At 40.3% G+C, this 26669-nt stretch overlaps 1 protein-coding gene across 1 annotated transcript in view; it reads left to right on the top strand.

Annotated features, from left to right (window-relative positions):
- Nucleotides 1-26669, top strand: part of stag1a (stromal antigen 1a) — a 47827-nt gene that overhangs the window by 10525 nt on the left and 10633 nt on the right. The window contains exons 2-14 of the mRNA XM_042387844.1: nucleotides 20545-20758; nucleotides 21160-21280; nucleotides 22032-22187; nucleotides 22396-22492; nucleotides 22588-22664; nucleotides 23949-24153; nucleotides 24316-24467; nucleotides 24629-24702; nucleotides 24952-25075; nucleotides 25283-25381; nucleotides 25498-25577; nucleotides 26017-26124; nucleotides 26281-26395. Of these exons, the coding sequence (XP_042243778.1) occupies nucleotides 20730-20758; nucleotides 21160-21280; nucleotides 22032-22187; nucleotides 22396-22492; nucleotides 22588-22664; nucleotides 23949-24153; nucleotides 24316-24467; nucleotides 24629-24702; nucleotides 24952-25075; nucleotides 25283-25381; nucleotides 25498-25577; nucleotides 26017-26124; nucleotides 26281-26395 (1437 nt within the window). The 5' untranslated portion in view covers nucleotides 20545-20729. The remainder of the gene's footprint in view (nucleotides 1-20544; nucleotides 20759-21159; nucleotides 21281-22031; nucleotides 22188-22395; nucleotides 22493-22587; nucleotides 22665-23948; nucleotides 24154-24315; nucleotides 24468-24628; nucleotides 24703-24951; nucleotides 25076-25282; nucleotides 25382-25497; nucleotides 25578-26016; nucleotides 26125-26280; nucleotides 26396-26669) is intronic.

Genomic DNA, 26669 nt, shown 5'->3' with positions numbered 1-26669 from the left:
ATTAGTAAAATGATTATTCATCAGAATAGTTAGCCATCAACTAATTGACCAATCATTCCAGCTCTAATCTGATAGTTTGATGTCCCATCGAGATATCCACGTTTAATTTGCCTAATTGCTTGATTAAATTTGTCTCACCGCTCTGTTGTAGCAATCTCTTTGTTGTCTAAAATGGTAATTTAGCCCCCTAGTAGATAAAGCCTTTTGTGCATCCCTCTGCAGGATAGGATCCTCTCAAAACATTACTGAATATACCACTCACTATGAATGCAGCATCTCTTTTTTTCTCCTTTTTCTTTGTCTTTTCTGTTTGTGTCAGACACCTGGCTGGGATTTGCATACACTACCTCCTTGAAGCAGAGTTTTAAATCGGCCATCTGCTTCAGTCAAAGCTCACCAGCCTCTTCTTCTGATTCCCTCACCCACAGCTCATAGTTGGGCCCGTACATTATTGCTACATAACAGTATTTTTTCTCTTTCTTTCTTTTCTTTTCTTTTTTTTTTTTTTTTTTTTGCTTTGACAACTGCCAGCTCAGATTAGCAGGCTTCTTCCGCTACTGTGAAATCTTCAACGTGCCGCTAGATCATTAGGAGGTAATAATGGGTGTGAGAAATAATGGCCTCCGCAAGGCGAGTGTGTCAGTGTGTGTGTGTGTGTGTGTGTTTATGAGAGTGTGTGTGTGTGTGTGTGTCCTGCCCCGTCTTCGCTCTCTCTTCCCCCCTTTATTACAAGTGAATCTGAGGCAGACTGAAAATCTGGGCCAAGGTGAGAGACGGAGCCCAGACAGATGAGAGAAGAACAAATGAGTCTCTTTTCTTTTTCTATTCCACACTCCCTCCCCTGCTGCTCTCCCCCTGTGAGCTGCTGTCACCACCACCCCCCCCCACCCCCCCACCCTCCCCCCCAAATTTGCCCCCTCAACCCCCCCCCCCCCCCCCCCCCAACCTTTCCTCATTCTCGGGGCTCCATTTTGCGTCAGCTGCAGCCAAGCAGGCAGCCATTGCACACACACACACACACACACACACACACACACACACACACACACACACACACACACACACACACACACACACACACACAGGGGGAGAAACATTGCCTTGTCTTATTTTTTTTTTACCGTTCAATAGCCTTGCCCTTTTTTTTTCTTCCATGAACTATTTATCCTTTATTCACAGAGGTGGCTCTCAAGAGATTGGGGGGAAAAAAATCTATTTTTCAGCAGAGATCTTATCAGTTAGTGTAGTTCACACAGCATCCTTCCACTCCCCTCCTCTCCTCTCTTTGCTAAGATCAGGCTTTGTGCGCTGCAGCGAACAAGCGTACAGTAGTTTGTGGCAGTAACAGATGGCTGTGCATGCGTGTGTGTGTGTGTGTGCGCGTGTGCCTGTGCGTGAATGTGTGTGTGTGTGTGCAGGAACATGACTGAGACTTTCTGTGTTGGATGGGTAATCTCCCGTGTGACATAATCATAATCTGGTTAAACCAGACGGCCACAGTTGGCCTCAAGGCTGTTCCACATTACATATAAGGCCATAGCTCTTTGGTCTCGATATGTATGGAGGCTGGCAGCATGATAAAGTGCAATTATTGTCTTGGTGGCTCAGCTCGTAGCTACGGCCCCAGAGGGACCGATTGTGGTTCAAGCGCACTAGTCAGGCTCTGGTTGGGTTTCAGTCCGGATAGGTTTGAGAGCTTGCTGATATTTAAAGACTCTTTCTTTGTTGTAGTGTTTTGTTTTTTTTTGACATTGCTGCTATTTGTTTCAAATTATATCAGAAGTCCCAGTCCTTCTCTTGCCCTCTCTCTCTCTCAAAAAGGAAAAACTTCGGCGAGGCACTTATATATTACTTCATGCACCTGAAAGCCTCGTGGCACTTGTCAGGTGCATCCGACCGCTGAGGCACTTTTCTAGAAAGCTTCTCCTTGATCTACTCTAGCTTGGATTGTACCTCATTTGTATGTTGCTTCGGACATATAAATGTAAATCTCACACTCGTTAGAAGGAAAAAAAGAATAATCAGGTCGGAAACATTTTCTCACACTTCAACTTGTGATGTGAGATCAAACGAACATGATGATGATGATGATGATGGTCAAATTGCAGTTTAACTGATAGCTATAATGAGCAACAATTTACTATCATAAAACAAACAAACAAAAATCTGAAAACATTCACATTGAAGAAGTTGGAACCAGTGAGTTTTTTTTGCATTTCTGCTCCAAAAATGGGTTCAGTTATCAGAATAATTGCCACGTGATTTTCTATTTATCAACTGATCGCTTAGATTCTAGTCCTCACACAGTCCAGAGTAAACAAATACTACTTTAAAAAGGATCGTACCCTTTCAGAAACATTTTTTCCCTAAAGTCTTCTTAGGGTGGGTCCAAAAATATCTCCACAAGTTTATTAGCGGTCAAACAAACATGTACATCGTTATTTTTTTTCCCCCTCTCAGTTGCTTAAACACCTCAGGATCAGTAATGACACATCCTCCACTTCCTTTCTAGCCATTAACAAATTCAGTGTTACATATCCACCAGCAATGAGGAGAGAAAATGAATCGGGGACAGCAGGATGATGTATTTTTGCAGAGTATACTGTCTTAAACGTGGAGACTCCAATTTACTGAAGCGCTATTGAACACTTTTTTTTTTTTTTTGAGCTGCATGGAAGATTAAGCAATAGCGAATATAATTATTCACCCGTCACCATTTCTGCCTTTTATCAATTTTAACTAGGCGTGTCTGAATCGGGCAGAAGTGAAGGACATTCATTTAAATTATTTTTCATCTTTGGTTGCGCTGCCGCTTACATCACTTTATTTCCATTTTAATTCGAGCTGGCAGGTGTTAGATTGAATGCATCATCGGGACCTGAACTGGAGGGCCGCTCTGCTCTACTCTACTCTTTCTGTGCCTTGATAAGACTTCATTTCTTTTTAAAAAATGCCACACAGTGTTACCACAAAGAGCTCCTGTGTGTGAGAGAGAGAGAGGACAGGAGATGTTATGCAGCACAGGTTAAGAAGTGCAAATCAAGTGAAGGCATCGCTCGTATGTAGGGATGCAGCGATATTAACCGCGCTTTAAAACGCTCGGCTACAACGAGCGTCTCTGTTGTCACTCTCAAAAAGGGGACATAATGGTCTGTTATTTTGCTATGAACAATTGTGTCAAAAAAAAAGACAGACTACAGGCGGAAACAAAGCTGGTGCACCAGCTTAAAACGCCGTGCTGCAACAAGTTCAGGTACATAAAGTTACACACACGCTCACAAGAGAAAATCCCCTTATTTATGTTTACGGAGGCTACTTTAGCTAAAGGAGATGAGAAGTGTTCTGGTAATGGCCGAGGGACCCAAAATTGAAACGTTGTATCCTCCAAAACACCTTAAATAATGAGCGTGGGAGTATTTCGGATACATAAAGAGCAGCCAGGGGGTTGTTGAAGAAGACGGATGTGTAATTTGTAAAACTTTAAGAAGAAAAGTCGATGCTAAAGGATTAAACTTAATGCCACATCTTTTGAGATCACCATCCAGCTATACAAACTCAAGTGACGGTAATACACTAAAAACAACATGACTGAAGTGGCAAGTTACTTAATGAAAGTTGGTAGGGAATTAAATATATAAGTGTCACTCACAATCAACACAGTAGCAGTGAGTCAGTGCAGAGTAAACCAACGGCAGCAAAAGCAGGAAAAGGAGCATTTCACTGTTTATAAATGAACGCTCACCAAAACAGCATGTTATCCTCTCAAGGGCTTCAGTGCAACGTTTTACATCCTGTCGCTTCCTCCCATCTGTGTCGACTAAACACTAGGTATGATATGATGTAAGAGACCAACTTAACACTAGGATTTTGTAGACTTTGCAGCACTATACGTGGGATCTAATGAATTGCATTTCAGCGATTAATAACCCTTGAAGAAGACAGATGTTCTCAGTTTCTTTCATTTTTACTAGGACTGCAACAAAAAAACAATAATAGACAGGATTTTCTCGGGACATATGTTATTAAAAATGAATTAAAAAATAGGCAATTGATGTGTAAAAACTCAGTTTATTACCTACATTAGTAATATTTCCCCTTGTGGATCAATAAAGTTCATCTTATATTAATAATAATAATAATAATAGTATCTTTTAAATATTAGAAATCAACTAAAGACTGCAGAGTCCAGTCGAATTTCATCTTGGCATGGATTATTTATTTTCATTTTTCTTATTCACTGTTAGCCTGAGACTACCTCTGATACTGCTGCACTTCAACCCACTGTTGCAGAATCCTTGGCAAAGTGTGTCTGATCCTCCCTCTTTAAAACAAACAACCTCATGTTTGTTTATCCATTCCTAGTATTGTGAAATAAATTAATGCATAATAATTGTGAAACCGTGATATTTTTTTTCCCCGTCAGACTGTAGTCGTAATCATAATAATCATACAGATTAAAATCTATAATTGTTGCATCCCTACTTGTATGTGATGCATGTTTTTGGACTGCTGAGTCACAAGGACGTCCAAACTTCCTGTTTTTAGTTGCTTATTGGTGCAGCATGTGAAGTTTTCTGTTTCTGTTCCTATTTGGGGTTTTTTTTTTTTTTTTGGTGTGTCTGTCTGTTTTGTTTGCATCTGTCTTGATATTTATTCCCCCGGCTGCCTCAGTCTGCTCTCTAATGCCGATACAGACTGTCTGAAGGCGTTTCTCAAATGCGGTTTATACAGTCTGTGTGTTTACATTTATTCAAGAGAACAGGTTATTCAGGTGATCAGAGAACACGTTCACATGCACAGCAGTAACCTGGTTTCTGTAATACATGCAGAAAGGTCAATAATCAGATTTCTCCCCTTCCCCCAGCCTTCTTATCTTATTTTCACTGTATTAGTGATGGAAGACACTACTGTCTTGACTTTTTTTGGTGTGTGTGTGTACTGTATATATGTGCTGGAGTAGACTGATGGTGCAGTGAGAGGACAAGCAGACAAAAAGACAAGAATACAGCTCTTCCTGACAATGTGAAAGTGTCTTAATTTAACAAATAGTCAAATGTTTGACACGTTTGGGTCTCAACAGGCTAAGTTGTGTTAGTTGTGTTTAGTCAGACCTTTGATATAATTGTTTTAAATATGAGAAGACATTGCTATGCGTAATTATCTCTGCTTTTAGTCACTTGCTCTGATGCTTTCTCTGTCTGAAGTCTTTGTCCTGCTGCACACACACACTTTAAAAAAAAAAAAAAAAACTCTTAGAAACCTGGTTACGCGTATACATGGCCAAGAAACTGGCATTCTCCAGAAGAAATCTAGCTGGGGAAATGATGTAATCCCCTATACAGACACCAGATTTCTCATTCACATGAAGTAAGAAATCAGCTTATGGAAAGCAAACTGTAACCCAGTTACTGAAGTGTCGATTGACACAGTAACAACGTGCACACTGGGGTTAAAGCCATCATATAGCACATTTATTGTTTGTTTACAAGTGCATATGCTTGTTAAAAAACCTTTATGTTTAAGCTTCTCTTTACTTCATCTCCTCACGTCACACATAAAGAAGCATTTTGCAACCTGCATGAAATTAGTGACTTTAGTTTCAAATATATCTAGAGAAACAAAGAGTGAGAAAGAAAGCGCACAGCTGTGGGCGAGCATGAAAGAGAGAGAGAGACTCAACAGACACTCAAACTTAATTTGTCCACTTTCTTAATTAAAAATACCACCAGAACAAATTCTGAGCAACTTTTTAAGACCCCCTCCACACCCGTTTTTAAGATGTATATAAAGTACTCTACTTTGAATAATAATTTGTGTCTGATATGTGTCTGGTTTTACACAAAAGAGATCCAATTATCTTGTTAAAATTCTTAAAATTACATCTACTCTTTCTCCCTCGTGAATATGTAAATTTGTTTCCTTTCAGAAGTTTTAACTGCTGGACACAAGATGTCTAACTTGACGCGACAGATGGTTTGTTACACAGAACCATCTGAGAAGTCGTCCTTGGAAACTGTTTGGAAAAAGAGCAGGCACTTTTTAAAAAATAAATAAATAAATAAAATACTTGGCAGGTGATTGGATGAACCATCTGTCCATCACTGTCTTACTTTAACTTGAAGCTTGACGAGACGGATTCTCACGTAACGTCGTGATCTCGCGAATCCGCCTCACGAGGTAACGAGACGTCCGTTCTCAGTGTACGTGAGGCTTTAAGTTTTACACATCACACTTATAGAAGTTGAACATCGGACCAGAATTTGGCTTCTAAACTAGTTGTGATGTCACATATCATGCAAGAAGAAGGAAAAACACATTTTTGAGTGACAGACACTGCTGAAATGTCATTAATCAAAGTGACACGTTTGACAAAGCGTCGCCAATTTCATACATGACTTAAATCAGTCATTTGGTGTAAGTCTAACACCATTATTACACCAAGGTTTCTATTCAGTCGTTTGATTCATTTCGAGCATTGTCTGATGTCACTCTGGGGTTTGAATTTGTGCACCACAAAGGTCACGTCTGTCTTGCACCTACCAGGATTTGTGTTAAGGTAGTTTATATATTCATCATCATGGAAAAATAATACTCAGTTCTCTAATGTTTCTTGTCATACTGTGTGGTATGATTAAGACGTTTCCTGTATACCGCTGCACCTTTTCTGCACATAAACAGATAAATCCTGTCAAGTCAGGCTGTTGGTGAAGTGGTTTTGGCTGTGAACCACATACTGTAAAGGCTTTAACGGTGTTTTTACAGTGTTATCTCAACATAGTTATTCACAATAGCAGGATGTGTTTACTGCCCGACTTTCTAAACGAGTGAATAGCAGTATCTCAAAAGTGAATACTGACCTTTTTAAGTAATAAAAAAAAAGTGGTTTGTGAAAATATAATGCTGCACACAACTGAAAGATGTTCACACTTTTCCATCACTACCTATCCCTCTTTATGATATTTTCTTTTTCCCCCCTCTCGTCTGATGTATTTTGCAGATCTGAACTGTGAAACAGCCAGTCTGTTGCAATAAGATACCAGCCTGTAGAATAAGCACTACCCTATCTGATTCAGCAGGGCTCCTGGCAGATGCACTTTTAGCAAAAACATAGCCGGTGCCGTGTATGAAGAGTAAAAAAAAAACTTCTGGGATGACTGAAATATTTAAAGTTGGCATGTTTTACTAATCATACCATTGCACGGCCCTCGTCGGCCCTACAGCCTCTGAATGTTAAAACTGAGTAGTTTATTTAGAGTTAAACTGACTGGATGCTGGCCACCCGCCAGAGTGTTTTTGTGGAAGAGAGGAGATCCTCACATTCACTAGTTTTCCCTCCAGTGGTTTGTGATTGCAGGCACTATACTATTATATTTAATTATAGATGTGCATCATATGTCAGTTTACTGCTAAGCCATTCTTGTGAGTGCCTCTCCCTTCATTATATTTGTATAGCAGCTAACAGCTTTTCACTGATTTTTTTTACAGGCATACTAAATATGACCTCAGCCAATTTATTAAATGAAACCTTTAATAAATGAGTATAGCTGTCAGAAAAAGATGTTCTTTTGAGGTTGCCAGTTTTTTTATTTAGTGGGAGACATAGAAGAAGATATAACTGCTGTCTTATTGCCAGGATTTTTGTGGACATGAACCTGACTGATTAAAATCCAATCACTGGCACAGACACATCTTTCTTAGGCTGCTCGATGTAATTAATGGACAGCGGCCAGTCAGCCATTTAACTGTACTCGCACAATTACTCGCCCATAACTAGAGCTGAGTATTCAACGGTTAAAGGTCTATTAACTGGACTATGCTAACTGTGTGGCTCTATGTGCACAAACTGTAATGTTTCTAATGCTTTTGTTCAGCACTTTATGACCAAATATTCATTATTAAATGTTGAAATAAGACGGTGACCATGATAAACCTGCATCAGCAAGTTGGCAGCGTCGTTGTGAGCATATTGCCGTTCTCGTGTTAGCATTTAGCTAAGTTAATATATTGCTAAAGCTATTGCATCTGAGAAATGTGACGTATTTACTTCAAATATAACAGAAGATTTATGTGGAAGAACATATTTTGTACTCAAAGTGTCAGTGTGGATTTAGATACACCAGATGGTCGGTCACAAGAGTCATAATATAATTACAGTAAATTACGGCTTCAATCAACAGTTATGTTTATCGTCAATTAATGTGATGGTGATAATTTTCTTCATCAATCATTTGGTCTGTTTAAATGTCAGAACAAAATGTGTATTGCAATATCCTTAAGCCCAAGTCTTTTAAATTGCTTGTTTTGTCCGACCAACAGCCCCAAAACCCAAAGATAGTTTGATTAATGACGAACACAAATGAATAGATAATGAAAACATTTCCTCAATCCACTAATCGATTAATCCGTGAATCATTTCAGCTCTGCGCTAAACCTTATTGGTGTTGCAAGCAAGAGTTCATAAAGTGTAATAAAAGAGCAGAGATGTAACCCACAGGATAAGCAGTGATAGTTGCTCACAGCTCAGAAACTGCACATGAAGCAGCCTGACTTGATTACAGGCTATTTATCTTACTTTGAGCCGCACTGATGTACTTTACAACACATACTGTAGATGTCTGGAGGGCTGTATGGCAACTAACCAGGTGGTTTAGACAATTACACACATTCTTGTATATTTCGAGGGCTCGCCCTTCTGGCATTCGTAGGAAACAGTGTGAAGTCAGTTCTGACAGACGGCAACAATCTGCTTTCATGCACGCTCTGCTTAAGAATTGTGTTTTTTAATAATTCAACAACACTTCCAAACATACATGTAGGAATCAAACCACAAGTATGAGATATTTGTAAAGTCAGTGTCGCCGTGACCTGCCGTTTGTAGGATTGACCCTCTCGTTTTCAAGTCACGGGATGATCCCCGAGGCCGCTCAGGTCAACCGAGATTCAAGTTAACACAATCCATTTAAATCCATCGGGGATCAACTAATCCGCCCGGCGTTCACCTCTTGACACCGCTCCGATATTCTTCAGTGACAAACCTGACTCCTCACTCCGCCTCTTCCTCCTTTACACCATCATAACACTTATCATAAATTGCGGTGGTAAATGTATATGGAGGAGACTACAGTCTGCCGGGGAAGAGAGCAGATGATATGCAGTGTGGTTTACAGTTACAAATAATGGCTGAGACTGATTTGGGTCAAATTTCCCAAAGCGCCGGAAGCGTGTAGATAAATGTTTTTTTTTTTTTTTTTTTTGAGGAGATAATGAAAGTAGTAAATGGCTATTGAGGGAGAAAAATGACTTAATTTGAAGTCTGTAGCGAGTATGTTGCTACAGAAACCAACCTTGTAAAGACAAGCGCCGTGCAAAGGGTTGCGTTCGATCAGTTTTTTAATGATTGAGCCTGTCAGGTTTGTGTGTGCGGACCACCGTCATCACCACACACACACACACACACACACACACACACGGACAGAAAGAGAGTTGTAAAAGTTAATCCCCTTCAGTGTGAGCTTGATGTAACATCAGCTATAGAGGCTATAGTGAGTAAAAGGAGAAAGAGTTAAGCAGCTTTAGCTTTTGCCAGTCTGTTAGAGCTCTGCAGAGCTGTACATTTGGCTGCTTTTTTGTGGCTTTTTGTCTGTTTGTAATGTTGAGGAGATATTGAGGAGTTTGTGCAGTGTCACATGCAGTTGTGTGTGTGTGACTGTGCACTTTATTTAAAGAGGCTTTTAAGAGTAAAAGGTTTTTATACAGGTATGTTGAGCATTGGAGGTAATGATGCACGGTATTGTGGGTGAATGCATAAAGTGAAGTTTGTTTTTTTTTTTGTTCCTTGCCCACCTTTTGTGCTAAATCCTTACATCTGTAAGTTTAAGGCTGGAAATAGTCAGCACTTTCTGTTAGAGTAACTGTAGTGTATCTCTGTGACAGCTCACTAAAACAGGTAATAACACTCCTGTCATGTGGAAACCCATCAAGAAAAAGGTACTTGATCTCTCCGCTTGCCGTGTCCGTCCGCTCCCAGCTCTCATGAACTCACAGAGAAGCTAGTGGAAACCACAGATGGTCATTTTCTCATAATTATTAGCCATCTTGTTGGCTCTTGAAACTATCAAGTCCATTCCTGGTGAAATATATGTTCATCACATCTGAGAGTGCTTGAAATTCACCCTGAGAAGTGCCTGTAGCTGGGATGTAAGCCATCTGTTTTTAAGGATTTTCCGTTTTAATCAAATAAAACCAATTTTTCGCTACTGTACAGCTTGAAACAAGTAGTAGATCAGCAGCTACTTTGGTGAATGATTAATCTTTTAAGTCATTCTTAAAGCTTTTTGTGCCAAAACTCCACTGACTCTGCCTTCTCAAACTGGTTTCCTCGGTTTTCTATTATTGTAAATTTGGAGATGATCAACTGAGACGGGCGTTTTACACTTGATTTAATAGAAAATGAAAATAATCGTTAGTTGCAGCTTACTCTAACGCGAGCATAGGCTTTGTGTTGACGTTGTTTTCCAAAGTAGCATACTGTACATACATGCAGAAATAAAACGGCATGTGAAAATAATTGACTTTTTCCTTCCCTGAACACTGAATCATAAATTCCACCTGTGCTTCGTTAGTTTTAATCTCCTACTGAAATGTCCAGTGTGTCTTTGCTTCATGTGAATAAATGTTTAGGCCTACAGTTGTTTTGCTAGTCGTGTGTATTTTCCTGCATTTGTATTGAAATTGATAGGAGGTCCTGACAGTGTCCTCTTAAGGAGTTTGTTTGATGTTTCCTTCATGCGTTCACCAGCAGCTCACTTTGAGCTTTGTGTGAGCTACTCATGTCAGTCCCTATGAAATCCTTTACTAGATTCAGTGTTTTCTGTTTTATTTTTTCTGTTTTTAGGATTTCAGCACATTTTGTCATCAGAAAAAGTGTCTAATCATGTCGTGGATTAATAGAATTTCAACAATTCAATAAGAAAGTATTCAGAATTTAATCATTCATTGAATGAAATGAATATGAATGAATTTTTAATGATGAAACACAACATTGCACTATTTTCTTTTTTAGTCTTTTAGTCAAAGAAAGCGCCTCACAGTACACGCAGATATTAGCATGAAGAGGTGAAACGGATATGTAAAGCGCTATGACCTGACCTTCACATTTTTGAGTGTGATCGCATTGTGCGCCATAAAAAATAATAAACACAAAACAACATAATGAGAACATAAAATGAGGCTTACAGTGAAGGGATTTGAACAGCGATTCGCTCGTCCTCTCAAAAGTCAGAGTGAAGCCACTAACCAGCTGTAGGGACGAGTATCGTTAGGATTTTATCTCATCTATACTCTTACTGGTCCGGTTTATACACTTACTGGTTCTTTTTCATTACTGAAGAATAAATTCAGAACAGGATTATATTGTTTCTAGAGCAGCAACAGTAAAGTTCACAACAGCAAAGTCGTATAAACACTCAATAGTAGAATTATCGCCTCACATGTCGGAATAAGTGGATTATTAAACTATTTTGACGCTAACTGTTTGGGTCAGGGAGCGTACTGAACCGAGTAAAGTCAGGACATGAAGCGTTAACACCCCTAGCAGGCTTAAAAGTCATTTCCATGTATATTAGCTACAAATTATACAAGGATTACATTTTCTTTCTGGGTTATTTTCCATTCATCTTTCCTATTTATGTTGAATTTCTTGTCTGCAAAACCTGTTCTGTTTGTTGCCGTCCACCTCCCATTTAATAACATTAACATATTGTTTTCATGCGTGGCCTTAGTGGGAAGTGTTAATACTCAGCTTTACTTACCACTTTCTCATATCCTGAACTATTGACTGTACAGACAGAAATAGCAAACAAGTCTTCATCGGCTTTATTGACGGCAGCACATTGGATATGATAGTATCTGAGCAACCGTCCTTATTTTAAAGTCTTTTTCCTCTCCTTAATGCCTTTTTTTTCCCTCCTGGTGTTATTAGTGGTAAAAATCCAGTCATGTTATTTTCTGTCTTGAACGGCGCACAAGTGTACCCCCTCAGTGTCGGAAACATGGGCTTACCACACTCTGTCTGTAGAGATAATGGCCAATTATAGCAGATCCAGCACAGGTTATAGTTGTCAGAAGAATCAGCCAGCGGGGACCACGACAGCAGTAAGGTGTGTGTGTGTGTGTGTGTGAATGTGTGTGTGTCAGGAAAATATTTGCAACAGCAGCTCTTTCACTGAGCAGAATGCAGGTGAAAACAATAATCACCTCACCGTTATCACCCATTAAATCCTCATTGTGATCCCTTAAAACATTAAAGCAATTAAACAGAAATATTAGGAGAAGTGCTTCAGTTTGTATACACATTATGTCATATTTGCCATGTGTTGAAACATGTATATGAAGGTCATAAAAATGTTGAGCCCTCGTGGCTGCTGGCATCCGTTTCCTTGAAGTGTCACTATGACAAGTGTGGTTGAATCATTACCAGCTGCAGTGACACTGTAGTGTGACTGACCCTGTAAAAGGAGGAGGGGGGGCAAGAGGGGAGAGAAATTCCCTTAGCTAAAATAACACACAGTCATATGCGGTTCACTGTTGTGCAATTATACCGTCTTTATTGATGACATAATGATGTAGACGCACTCTTTGTCAATAGAGCTGTTGAGATGAAAGGACTCTCTGGTGTTTAATCTCTAAATTTGCTTTGTGAGATTGCTGTTTTTTTATTTTTCTGGCTTGAAGCAATAAAGCCATGTTATTCTAAAGTGACTATTTTCAGCCAAAAAAAAAAAAAAAAACTCTCTTTCACAGCTGACAGGGCTTCAGGTCACCGTGAAAGACGGCGGCTTTAGTGGAAGGTGTTTTTTTTTTTTTGTAAAAGCAAATTTATGCTTTTCAGCATTCAGGTTGTCTCAACACAGAAGAATCCGGCATTGAAACTGATTAATTGCTTTTGAATAGGGATTCACACACGCCTGTCGTCGTGGCACCGCCGCATCACTAAACGGAAGCATCATACGTTTATCGGGTTGTGTCTTGCATTCATTACATCTAAAGTAATTCTGTTTTTGTTCTGTCTCGAGCTTGTTGATATAGAGTGATGAAATGCTTCACAAGATCACAAAATAATAGCAGTCTTTATTTCAGTGTTAGCAAAGGGTTGTTTTTTTGTTTTCATCTTCCTCCGGGTCGCCTTCGCTATCATTAATTCACTTCTGGTGGTACCTTCAGCGGAGCTATGAGGCATCTACTGGGCGTTCAGACAAAAGACTGTGTTGCATTAAAAAACACAAAAAGCTGATCTAGAGGGGGCATGTTGTTTCAGGTACAAAGGAGGGTTTGAGTAATAGATTCATGGGTTTGAAGGCTTATACTGTGAGGAAGGATTTCTGAATCTTTTTCTCTTGATCGTGAGGTAAATATTTTGCTGGATTCGGTATTGCATTGTAGAAAAAGTTAAGTGAGGGTCAACTTTTTGTTGTCCTCTGTGTCGAGGCCTTGTCGAAATGAATTTGAAGGCTGCTGTTGTTTGTCTGAATGCCTTATAGGTGCTCAGACCGATGACGTGATTATCTAATCTCCTGATTATTTGCTCAATTCATTGTTTTGTCTTGTTACAATTTCCCAGAGTCAAAGGCGATGTGTTCAGATGTCTTGTTTTGTCCGACTAACAGTCCGAAACCCAAAGAGATTCAGTTTACCGTCATGTATGAGATAGAAAAGCATTAAATTGTCACATTTGAGCAAATTTGGCTTAAAAATGACTAAAATGGTTATTTGATTATCAAAATAGTCAAAATCAACTGATGGAGTCATCTTTACAGCTCTAATTCAGATAAAAACGAGGCCTGTGTTTTAAAAGAAAGTGCAAGGGTCTGCATCGGTGGGGTCGTGTTGTTTCAGGTACCTGTCTGACAGTTAAATAGCAGTTTGAGTAATAGTTTAACGAGTTTGAAGGCTCATCAGAAACCAAAACACTGCAACCGCAAAGTAATCTACCAGCAGTCTTTGGTCAATCTTGGTAGATGACGTCATCGAGGCAGGTTCAACTTTTGCAGGATGACACTGATCCTTAATGTGTCAACGCAGCGGTCGCATTCAACCTATTTTACACTTTTACCCATAAATCTCCTCCATGGATTATGTTATTATACCTTTTTTTGAGGTTAGGATTTGTTGTAAAGTTTATCAAGAACGGGACTGAATGATGAAACACGAGGCTCATTTAAGCTGCTCCTGTGATGAGTGTGTTTTGAACACAAAAGAAATGTCTCGAGGAGAGAGAAGCTGATCTTGAAATAACTTTCACCAACACTGAAAGAATCCTGCCAGAGTCAGCAAGACTCAGATTTTTACGAAGCACTGATTGGATCTGTAACTGGTCCCGTTTCTGTTCTGCCCCCCCCCCCCCCCCCTCCCAACCCCACTCCACCCACCACCCACCCCGCTTCAGTTTGGTCCCTCCTGCCTCCACTCAGCCAATCAAATATGCCGTCACCGCCGGGCTTATGACCCACACCGGTTGCTATAGCAACGTCGGCCTGCCTCCTAGAGAACATGTCATGCATGTTAAGTGGTTCTCAGATGCTCACTCGTTGTCTCTCTGTCTTGTGCTCTCTCTTAAGTAGACACACACACACACACACACACACACACAGGATGAAGTCACTTGGCAGACTACAGATAGTTAACATGAGGGTTGTTTTAGTGTCTTTGAAGCAGCACTCATAACTGCTCCACCTAACCTCTGGTGTGAGTGGGAACAGTTACATGCTGAATATCTTAATTCTCTTATGAAAAAAAAAACACATAAAGTGCTAAATAAAGTTTTTGTGACTATAATTACAAGAAAACTCTACTTCTTGACGTGTGTATGAACATGTAGATAGCCTAACAAAGAAGTGAGCATAAGGATTTTTACTGTTCACACCTTTCTTTCTGTGATAATAATGTTCAGCTTTGCATTCCCCACTACACTGGTTTTCAGCTTCTCCACCCAGTCAACCTTAAATCTACAAGTTTCCAATAAGGAATTTTTATTGCCTGCTGTCCAGATTTTTGAACCATGTTTTAGTGAAACAAAACAAACCTGCACAACATTATTTGATCCAAAAAAAAAAATCCACATTAAATTTATTAGGGCGGTTAGCTGCCAATGTTCCCCCATAAACTGAGTCAAATCTCAGCCTTTCTGTTTGAAGTGCTTACATCAAGTTTTTCAATTGTTTATTTATTTAAGGTTAAGTCTAAGCCTAGGAAAAGTTCATGAACATTTTCTGTTTGACACCCTCTGACAAGAAACACACACAGACACACAGACACACACATGCTGTCACACCACCTGGAATGTGAGGGCAAATGTTTTGAAACGCTTGAAGTAGAGAAGCTGCCCTCCAACCAGCTACCAGCTGTACAACTGTCTGCATTCCTATCGCCAGAATTAAGCTCCTCTACTGGCTGGGTGTGTAATTGTTTTGTAAGTGACTGTTGTGAATGTTACTGAGAGAGAGAGAGAGAGAGAGAGAGAGAGAACATTTTGTTCAGTACATTAATCCTTTCTTCGGTTAACTATTTAATGTAACTTCTCTTAATTCACTCTGCTCATTTTCCTACACCCGTGCTGCGCTGTAAATTTGAGCAGCTGTGATCACAAAGTGTGACTTTAGGGGCAGTGCATGTGTGGGTTTTTTTTCCATATGACAGGATGCTTTGGTAAATGGCATTCTTTGGTAATGTGGTGCATGATTCACAGTAACTGCAACATGCATTTTTCACCCGCATCTAACCCGTGTACTAGGAGGGGAACCCAAAAATTCACAGAATAGTTTAAAAAAAAAACTTTCATTATAAATCTTTCAGTAGTACCTTTCTAATCCCCTTCAAGGTACTCTCCTCGAGATGCGATACACTTGTCCCAAGCGTTTCTCCCACTCCTGAAAACATTTCCTGTAGTCATCTTTCGTCACTGTGTCCTGAGCAGCCTGTGTTTCCTCCTGGATTTCTGCCACGGTGGCAAATCTTCTCCGTTTATGTCCCAATTTTAGTTTCACTGAGCTGTAGGCATACGTTACCTTGCGAATCCGTTAACTATACCGCACTCCCGAGCTATAAGTGGCTTCTGGGAATCCCAGGATCCCGCCTTGTATGTGTAATAAGAACTGAATACTGAGATGGCGCCCATTCAAAGACCTTTTCTTGCTTCTTGGTTTAATTCAGACTTGTTTACATTAGTTTTTCTCTCTCTCTGGCCCGGCCTGCTCGCCCCCCCTTTTTGCCGTAGACTTGACATTGGGATGCATCACACTCAAAATTGCCTTTTCTTCCTTTATAGGAAGGCTTTACAAATGTTAAACTTTCATGGTTTAATAAATTAATAATACAAAAGGGGAATAATGTGGGCCAAAATGGACTACAGGGAAGGTTTTTGTTGCAGTACCGCTGTTGGCCACTGGGGCAAATTGGCAACAACACTGATTGATGGCGCTGTATCCAGCTCTCTTAATTAATCTCTGATCTAATTAGCTCCAAAAATGCTTGAAAATGCACTCTACTGTAGTGGATCAGAAAATATGTGAGGTAACCGCCACCTCTTAGACAAAAGTAAACCCCGAGCAAAGATGACATCACACATGAGATGCAGAAGTACTAAAGACTAGCAATAACAAATTAGCGCTTTGTCTCTCACGGCCTGCGTGACCTCATGTTGATCAGTCTACAGTGCCGACACAGCTCAGTTCAGAGCAGAGATGCTCACAGTTTGGTCATAAGATCACGGGACAGGTCAGTGCTGGTTTCCCCTACAGTGGAAATGTACAGTATGTCGTCCCAGCTCATCACATTGCAGTTAAACTGCACAATACTGAGCAAACAGAAAAAGAGCTTAATATGTATTATTCATTGTTCTGCTTCAGAAATGACAGGTTTTTGTGGGGGGTTTTTTTTAAACAAGGATCTATTTCTTTATAAGGATAGTTAGTTGACATTTGTGCCATGAGGTTAAATTGAATTGAACTTATGATGGGAAAGAGAGGTGTAATGTGAATGCAGTTGGCAGCTTTAATCCAAACCAAAACTGAAGAACAGCTGAGGAGACGACTCACTGCAAATTATTCATAGCCTCCTGTTGCAGTTACTACAGTGTGTGTGTGTGTGTGTGTGTGTGTGTGTGTGTGTGTGTGTGTGTGTGTGTGTGTGTGTGTGTGTGTGAGAGAGAAAGTGAGAGAGTGCCAGTGTGTTGAGAAAATGAGGAAAGCCGATGTGTGTTGAGTATCGGTTGATAACAGGTCAGGAAGACTCCGAGCTTTCTCTCTCTCGCTCTCTCTCTCTCTCTCTCTCTCTCTGTCTCTCTGTCTCTCTCTCTCACACACACACAGATGCATACACACCCTTTTCCGGTTCCTCTCTCTGAAGTTCAGGACTAAGAAAAAACACAACAAAAGAATTGTTTCAAATAAAGTTGGCTTCTTTTCCTTCGGAGAAAGATAATCCTCATGACGGAAGGGGCAGAGAAGTATGTTGGGGTAAAAATAAGAGCAGCTTAGATATAACAATCTGTGAAGTACAGAAGGAGGGTAGAGGGGTGGAGGAGGTGGTGGGGGGGTGTGTGCATCTCCAGCAGTGGAGGGGAGAATTAGTGGACGGGACAGTAGTGAAATTACATAATAAACTCAGTCCCACCTGTCAGTCATTTGAAGCTGCTTGACTTTGCCTCGTTATAAATCAGTGCGGTCTCACTGCGGTGTCTCGCGTCAACATCTTGATTAGTTTCAACTACTGCAGGCACTGTGAAGGATATGTGTTTTAGTGGGATTTAATCTGCATATTAACATCCCTCAAGATGATTAGATGAGACTAAATGAGGTGATGATAGTATTAACACCAGCACATTATTGCTCTGTCATTTACTTCCCATTTCTACACAACAAGTTGTAGCCTTAAGGAGTTGTCCCCCCCCCACCCCCCCACCCCCCACCCGTAGCTGTTTTCTAACCATGAGGGGATTCCCCCGTGTGTCCCTGTGTTCACTGTCACTTTGTTTTCTGTCCCAGTTCAACTACTCCAGTTTATGTTGTACTATATATCTGTGGTGCTGAGTTTAGTGGTTAGATTTTGTCCCGTACAGCACAGCCAGGATAAGGAAGTTAGTTCCTCTTAGGATACCGACACTATATGTTTACTGTGGGTTGCATTGCATTACTTTTTGTATGTGCATGAGTGCAAGGAGAAGATACTGTGTGTGTGTACTTTGAATATATATTACCTGAGTATAGTAGTTGATGTTAAAGTGCCATTTAAAGTATCTTATGGAACATTTATTCTTGCTCTCATTTATATTTTTTCTCTGATAAATTTAACCATGTTTTTCATTCCTACTATCTTAAAAAGTCTTAAATCTGTCTATGTTGCTTAATTTTGGCACCTTATGTGTGACAAAGAGTTAATTGCCTCTGTTAAGTTATGTTATTTCTCTCCTATAATTTAATGAATTGTTATTTTACCTGGTCACAGTCCAGTATCTGAATTAGTTTTGCTGAAAATGAGAGGTTTACATCACGTAGCGATAGAAATAAGGGGAGTTTGGGTGATGTTAGCCTGGGGTTTTTTTTCCTTTGTTGTGTACTTGAGAGTTTCTTTTTCTAGACGTCAGGGCTTTGAACGTTACACTTTCACTCCCACTTTATTGAATATACCTTCAATGCCGTTGCTGACACAGCTTATGTGTGCAGAAAAACATCTCCAGGGTAGATAAAAGGATTTTTTTTTTTTTTATTTCATTGTGATCATTTCTGCCTTTTCCATCCATGTTTTTGAATTCTCTTCCATGACGGACAGGACGATTTGCCTCAACATTTATATGTGCAGCCATGTCAGCAGACTCAGGCTAATGTAGGTCTGACGTCTATGCAGCAGGAATATCAAGTGTGAAAATCGATACGAAGCTCATGTGGTTGCAAGCAGGTCTGATCCCAGCCATTAAAAAACCCCCGCAGGCGCTGCCTTTTGAAGTTTCACTGTGGAAGTTTGGAGAAGACCGACTTCTGATTTTATTAAATATTCTTGAAAAGTGACAAAACAGCAAAGGGTTATATAGACTGTGAAAGATGACTGTCCTTGTACTGATCCAAGTCCTCTGTTCACCTGGAGTCTCTTTTCTCACAGTGTTGTAGTTCGTTCAGATGACGGCCTCGCTGCGTGAGAACACTGAGCCAGACGGAGATGACTCTGTGTGTGTGTGTGTGTGTGTGTGTGTGTGAGTGTGTGCATGTGTGCGTGAGTGTAATTCAGTGTGTTGAAACAGAGGATTCTCCCGCCTGTGCTGTTCCTCAGTACAAACACTGTGTGGAAGACAGTATTTAAATACACACTCTCTTAGCCTGCCCCCTACTGTTGCCCAGACCTACTTTCAAACACACATGCATACACTCATACACACTCTGGGGAAAATACACTCTTAAAACATTTTAAAAGTGAGCAGAACAAAACTGGAAGTGAGCTGTGAGTTAGATGAGTGTTTGGTGATTTTTCTAAGCCCACTTTCCCCCCGTTAAAACCCAATTAGGCAGTTTGGAGATAGACTTTGAGACAGAGGACTTTGTGGATCATACTGCCTCTGGTGGTTAGGTGTGGTATTGCACCACCTCTGCTCTTTGCTCCCATTAGCATATAAACAGGTAGACAACATGTGTTATAATTAACTTCTTGGTCAGAATTTTACACTCACTGTCAGCTCTGGCTGCAAGGCATTGTGGATTTTTTTTGCAACATTTGAGGCACCTGGGAATTTTCACAATTCAGACCATATTTAGCTGGTTATCATATTTATCTCCAGCCTTTCTCAAACAAAGACTGTTTCACTCTTATTCTTTTTTTTTTTTAAACCAGAGAGCAAGGCATGTCTCTGCTTTTTTTTTTTTTAATAGCATTTTACTTTCACAAAGTTTAAAATGATGTTGCACTTTGACGTTATGAACTGGTCTTACTCTTAATTCAGTAATTGTTTCCTAAATTTATTGACTGTGATGATTTAAAAAAAAAAAAAAAAAAAAAAAAGTTTTAAATCTTATATTTGTCACTGAAATTGTTTGACAACAACACTCCTGTGAGCAAATCCTCCCCACACGCCCCACAATATTTTGCCGGCGTAGTTCTTAAAGTGACCAGTTGGTGTCCTCCTCTCCCCGTTTCCACCTCCACACCTTGTTCCACAAGAGTGAAAGATTGGACCGTCTCCATCTCTGCTTTCAGTGACATTTTACAATCGTGACACTTCTGAGACTGAACCTTGAGATGTGATGTAAACTGTCAGATGTATAAAGTGTTGAAGCCATTTAGAGCATCACAGTTTGATTAAAAAAATATATCATTAACAGTAACTTGACAGCTTCTCTAAAGTGTCTAAGTGAGATTTGTCTGTATGTGCACCCTCTTAACTATTGCACATACTTCAGTAGAGCTCCAACAAACCACCCATATCATTAGTATCACAGTTGTTTCTGGCTAATTTATGTTTTAATAATCATTTTCTCCTTCTTCTCTCTGTGTTTTTTTTTCCAGGAGCTGAAGAGAGTTAAGTGCCAGAGTGCAGTCAGTCCTGGAGCCTTTCTTCCCTGCCCCTCCAGACCTTTCCCCCATCCGTGCTGCTGTCTCGTACCTTTGCCTTCGGACCTAAAAACACACTCAGTCCTGAAGACACACATATACACATTTAAACACCTCGCCGCCACCCCCAACTTACCAGGATGATCACCTCAGAGCTCCCTGTCCTACAGTGAGTGAAACACTAACGAATGAACTATAGAGAAACATTTAAACCCCAATTGTAAACTGTTCTTCATACTTTTGTACATCAGATGGAAGTTATTTCAGAAGTGGATGTTATTAAAATTATAACGGGGCTGTGGCCTTTTTTTTTTAAACATTTTCCTAAACCTTTGCTTCAGTTTTTGAGTGACTCACATTTGCAGTGTGTGAGCAGAAGTCCAGAACATGATACTTGGACAAGATTTCTAAACACAACATGTCAATGTTTATATTTCACTAAAAGAAGACAGTAACTTCACTGCCAATTCATACATTTTATCTGTCATTTTTTTTAGTTTAAAAGTTAGGGCTCTTGTTGAGTAAAGTATCTGATTAATTTGTGTCTCAACTTGTGTTTTGCTTTCTCAGGGACTCATCCAATGAGTCAGGGGCAACAGATGCAGTGGGTTTAAGTATGAGCATCGGTGAGATAGAAGATCCAGAAGCGAAAGGCAAGAAGAAGAGAGGGAGGCCTGGAAAACAAGCCCCGGTATGAGTCTCAACGTGTGTGTTGTGTGCAGGTTCAGAAAGAGGGAATCAGGCTACATTCGCACTGCAAACCTTAGTGCTCGATGCAGATTCGAATGTGAACTGCTCAAAGTCCTGAACTGACCCACTTGTGCAAAAGAACATCAACAAAGACGTCACATGCAGCACACTGTCATACAGAAGTAAACAAGGAGGCCAATGAAGTCTGTGTTTACGGTTTCATTTATAAATTGACGTTCAGTGGAAGCCAGTGAATTTGAAAGCAAATGATAAGGAGGACGAGGAGAAAAAGAGCCAAATTTTTGATTATGGCTTTTTGTGGAGCAACGGCTGCTACTTCTGTATGGAGGTGTGTGTGTGTGTGGATGTGGATCATGACGTTGAACGGCTTCACAGAAACAGATTTCATTCAAATTTCAAGATACCGAGGGCTACTTTTAAGTACGTGTGTCAGTGCGTCTCCACAAGACTCTCGTGGCAAGACGCTCAGTTCAGGCGAGTGACGTAAAAGTCACATGAATTCCGATATGACTGTTCAGACTGAGGAAACAAAAACAGATCTGAGTCACATATGAGCAAAAAAAAATCAGATTCGGGCTACTTTTGCCTGCAGTCTGAATGTAGCCTGAGTTTTTGTTTGTGACTGTATGTGTTCGTTTGCGTACCTGTTTGTCTATTTTAGTAAGAGTTGCTTTTTGAGCATGATTGTTTGTGTTCTTCTCTGTCTAATCAATACATCTCCCTCCCTACAGACGTCCAATAAGAAGCCTCGGAAGTCGCCGACAGACAAGACTGTCGGCGTAGCCAGAGGGCGAGGGAAAGCCAACGGTGTGGCTCAACATAATGGAGACGGCGGAGACCCCGTCACCCTGTTTGAAGTGGTCAAACTGGGCAAGAGCGCCATGCAGGTGGGTACACATAGGCACAAGATAGTGTGTTCATACTCGAAACCTAAATTACTAGAGCTTTAAAATAAAATCTTAGCAGCATTCTGATTGAATCAAACATGTGGGTGTTTTTCTCTCCTGTGTAGCAAGTTAGAATATGTGAATTTCAAGTTTACATGTGTTGGACATATTTTAAAACTTGTGCTTGTGTGTTTGTGTGTGTGTATAGTCTGTGGTGGATGAGTGGATCGAGTCGTATAAACAGGACAGAGATTTGGCTCTGCTGGACCTCATCAATTTTTTCATCCAGTGCTCAGGGTGCAAAGGTAAGACTATTGCAACTTTACTGAAATATCGTGATCCGTGTGCTTGTGTCAGACAACTGTAATAACGAATCTGACTCTTATTAAATCCTCACCAGGCACTGTGAGGATTGAGATGTTCAGGAACATGCAGAACGCCGAGATCATCCGCAAGATGACCGAGGAGTTTGATGAGGTAACCGTGTGCTGCTGCAAATATATGGCCTTTCAGTTGAAGCTGTGTGTGCTCTTCTCAGGTTTTGATTATAGCAGAAATAACGCTTCAGTGCTCAAAACAGGCGGCTCAGATTAGTTTATTTTCACATCCAATGTAAGTTGGATATTTTTCAAGTTTGAACAGGGTGCACATCACACATTTCACACGAGTTTTCAGTTCTTTTACTTTTTTTTTTATTTACCAACTTCTAACCACAGGACACATTTTTGACATCACACAGCACAACAAGCAGAGGAGAGAATAACAAACAAATGGCAGTGGTTGAGCAGATGAAAGGACTGGTCTCCTTCACTGGTAACAAATATGACCAGAAAATCATAACAAGCAGCCAGAATTAGCAAAAGTGTCCGTGTTAATAAAAATCATGTCCCTAAGCATATAAACATCTGTGTAACTGCTATGACAGCCGCCGGTTTAATAACAGTGAATAATGCAACGATCTGAAGAAGAAGACCTGATATGATGGTCAAAATTATAATATGAACAGTCAACTTGAAGGTCAGATTTGAAAGAGGTATGAAATTGGTAGGCAAATAGTGGTCCATGGGCCTAATCTGGTCCCCCAACAAAAAATATTTGGCCAACAAAAGCTGAGCTTAAGCTAAGTTTTCCCTTTTTATAAATCCATAGTAGATAACACTGTAAACATAAGGCTCATGTAAATTCCAATAAATATGACCTTATAACATCTTAAAAACAGCAAAAATTCATTGTTTCAACCATAGATGAAGCAGGAAACTGTTTATTTCATGTGGTCAAGCTTTCAATTACATATCTAGTCTCATGTATGTTCATGTTTATGAGTCATTTTTTGCCAAATGAATGTTTAATAAAAGCTGCTGTAACTCTGTGAGCCCTCATTTACTACTAATAATTACGACATCTGCCCTCAGATACAACCTAAAACTGTTTTATAAATCAATTTTATTCCTGAATTAATTAAAAGAAATAAACAAACAAAACATATTAAAAACATCTCAGGTTGTTCTGGCCCACAGTGGAACCTCATTTCTGACCCTGTAGGGTTTGTCTGCTGGCTGAGCAGAAGAAGAACAGTATTTCTTTGAATTAACTGTGACACTGAAGTGCACAATGGGATAGTCTCTTACATTTACCATCTGCAAGAAAATATTCATCAAATGTCTTGTGCAAAAACACTTCAGTGGGAGGGTTTGCTTGCCAGCACCAAGGTCCTTTGAAGGTCCGTCTCTCTGATCACTACTTGTATGTTTTTCTCAACAGGACAGCGGCGATTATCCTCTCACCATGCCGGGGCCGATGTGGAAAAAGTTCCGCTACAACTTCTGCGAGTTCATCAGTGTTTTGATCCGCCAGTGTCAGTACAGCATCATCTACGACGAGTACATGATGGACACTGTGATCTCCCTCCTCACGGGGCTGTCTGACTCTCAAGTCCGAGCCTTCAGACACACGTCCACACTAGCAGGTAAACGGCACCGATTTGATGAGTCCGTTTTATTATTAAAATTTACAACAAGACATGTATTTGTACAGCACTTTGCAAAAACTTTATTTCCCATGAGCTGCAGTCTGAGGCTTTTGTATTTATCCCTGAGCCTTATGCGTGCATGTGTTTGCCTCCACGTAGCGATGAAGCTCATGACAGCGCTGGTGAATGTGGCGCTGAACCTGAGCATTCACCAGGACAACACCCAGAGACAGTACGAGGCCGAGAGGAACAAGATAGCTGGCAAAAGAGCCAACGAGAAGCTGGAACTGCTGCTACAGAAAAGGAAGGAGGTTGGCTAGTTTTTATGTGACTTTGCAACTATAATAACGAGGAATAACGGCTGTGATCACTGTAAAGCTTGTAGCTATACTGCGCTGTATCACACAGTGTTTGTCAAATGTCTTGTGAAATTGCAGTCTTTTCTGTATCTGTGTTTTTTTTGTCTGTGCAGCTTCAGGAAAACCAAGATGAGATCGAGAATATGATGAACTCCATCTTCAAAGGCATTTTTGTTCATCGCTACAGGTACAATTCCCGCCTGTTGACGTCTATGCTGCCATCATTATTTAAAATCTGCTAAAAGCTAATGTTGCTTCAGCTGGTTGTAATGATACTGAACAGCAGCCTACTGTCAGTTGTAATGATAACAGTGACCACAAACATGTCAATAACAGTCAAATACAACTAGAGTTTCTCAATTGTTGCCTATCTCAGCAGCTCAGAGCAGTTGTGGTCATAAAAATGAAAGTGATGATCGTCCCTTTTGATTCACAGAGACGCAATCGCTGAGATCAGAGCCATCTGTATCGAGGAGATTGGAGTGTGGATGAAGATGTACAGCGATGCTTTCCTTAATGATAGTTACCTGAAATATGTCGGTTGGACACTACATGATAGGGTGAGTCAAACACACTTGTTTTAGGATAAAATTCTTACATTTTTCCTCATACTGCCTTGAGACCATATTGAAGTTTTATTGATATATTAGCGCGCCACTACTGAATGAATTTAAAGGATCTGATGATATTTACCTCCAGCCCACCAGGAACTGCTTTTCTTTGCGATGTTTGCTCAGCTTGAACTGTCTCTCCGTTTTTTTTTCCAGCAAGGAGAGGTGCGTCTGAAGTGTCTGAAGGCTCTGCAGAATCTGTACACAAACCGTGAATTGTTCCCCAAGCTAGAGCTTTTCACCAACCGCTTCAAGGTAACGCCAGCAAGAAAGAAAACAGAATCACGACTCACTTAAAATTAAAAAAAAAAAAGATGTGACCACTAAAGAGAATTTTCTTATTGATCCCAGTTCTTTCCCTGTTTTTACAGGATCGTATAGTATCAATGACACTGGATAAGGAGTACGATGTGGCTGTGGAGGCCATCAGACTGGTCACGCTCATCCTGCAGTGAGTAGCTTTGATACTTTTTTGCCTGCCTACTCATGACATCCAGGAGTAGTGTGGTATTTTGATCTTGGTTCATTCTGTTCATTATCACAGAAACGTCAAGTTATCAAAAACAAACGTTTTGACGAGACCCACAAATATCCTGGATAGGTAGTTCTTTGTGAAACTGAGCACTCAGATCATTCTTTCAGGGGAATCCTTTGATGCTTAATATATTTAGTACCAGTTTAAGTTTTTCAGATGAACTCATACTTAATTTGATTCGGTGTCATCATTAAAAAGCAACAATTTCCATCCTTAATCACAATTTACACACAGTTTAAAGCTAAACTTAAAGCTACACTGTCGTTTCGATTCTCTTACTCCTTATTAATTTTTACTGAGGGCGACTTTTGAAATCTATGTGTTGAGTGTAACCCGTTCTGACTGTTTGCTCTAGGGGCAGTGAAGACGCTTTGTCCAACGAGGACTGTGAGAATGTTTACCACCTGGTTTACTCTGCCCACCGGCCAGTCGCTGTTGCTGCTGGAGAATTCCTGCACAGGAAGTGAGTCCATCCTGAAGTCTTTTCTAAATGATCTTAAAATGATTTTGACCTGATATAATGTTTCAGTCGTATCATATTTGCCGTCTAATCGTGGTGTGTACACTTCTCACTCTCTCCCCTGATTTCCCTCCTGATTTCTCCTTCTCTGTCTGTCAGATTGTTCAGTCGTCATGACCCCCAGGCGGAAGAAGCGCTGGCTAAGCGCAGAGGGAGAAGCAGTCCCAACGGAAATCTCATCCGCATGCTGGTGCTCTTCTTTCTGGAGAGCGAGGTAACACTCACACACATCATCACTGACACTACACACAAGCAACACAAATTGTAAAGGTACTTAATATTTAAAGTTGAACTGTTTGATGTTTTTAAATAATATATCATTATTTGTATGTGTATCGAGTGTGTTAAACCCTGAAATTGGCACATGCACATCATTGGAGGGACTCTCTATGTGGCTATTGAGAAAGATTTATGATCAGGGCGCCCACTTCTGGTGCCAATAAAGGAACTAGTATCCTGTTATATTGGCACATTAAAGTTAATAATAT

Source organism: Thunnus maccoyii, chromosome 16, assembly GCF_910596095.1.
Source record: "Thunnus maccoyii chromosome 16, fThuMac1.1, whole genome shotgun sequence".
Lineage (NCBI taxonomy): Eukaryota > Metazoa > Chordata > Actinopteri > Scombriformes > Scombridae > Thunnus > Thunnus maccoyii.
The sequence above is the reverse complement of the archived record's forward strand: the minus strand, read 5'-3'. Positions and strand labels throughout refer to the sequence as shown.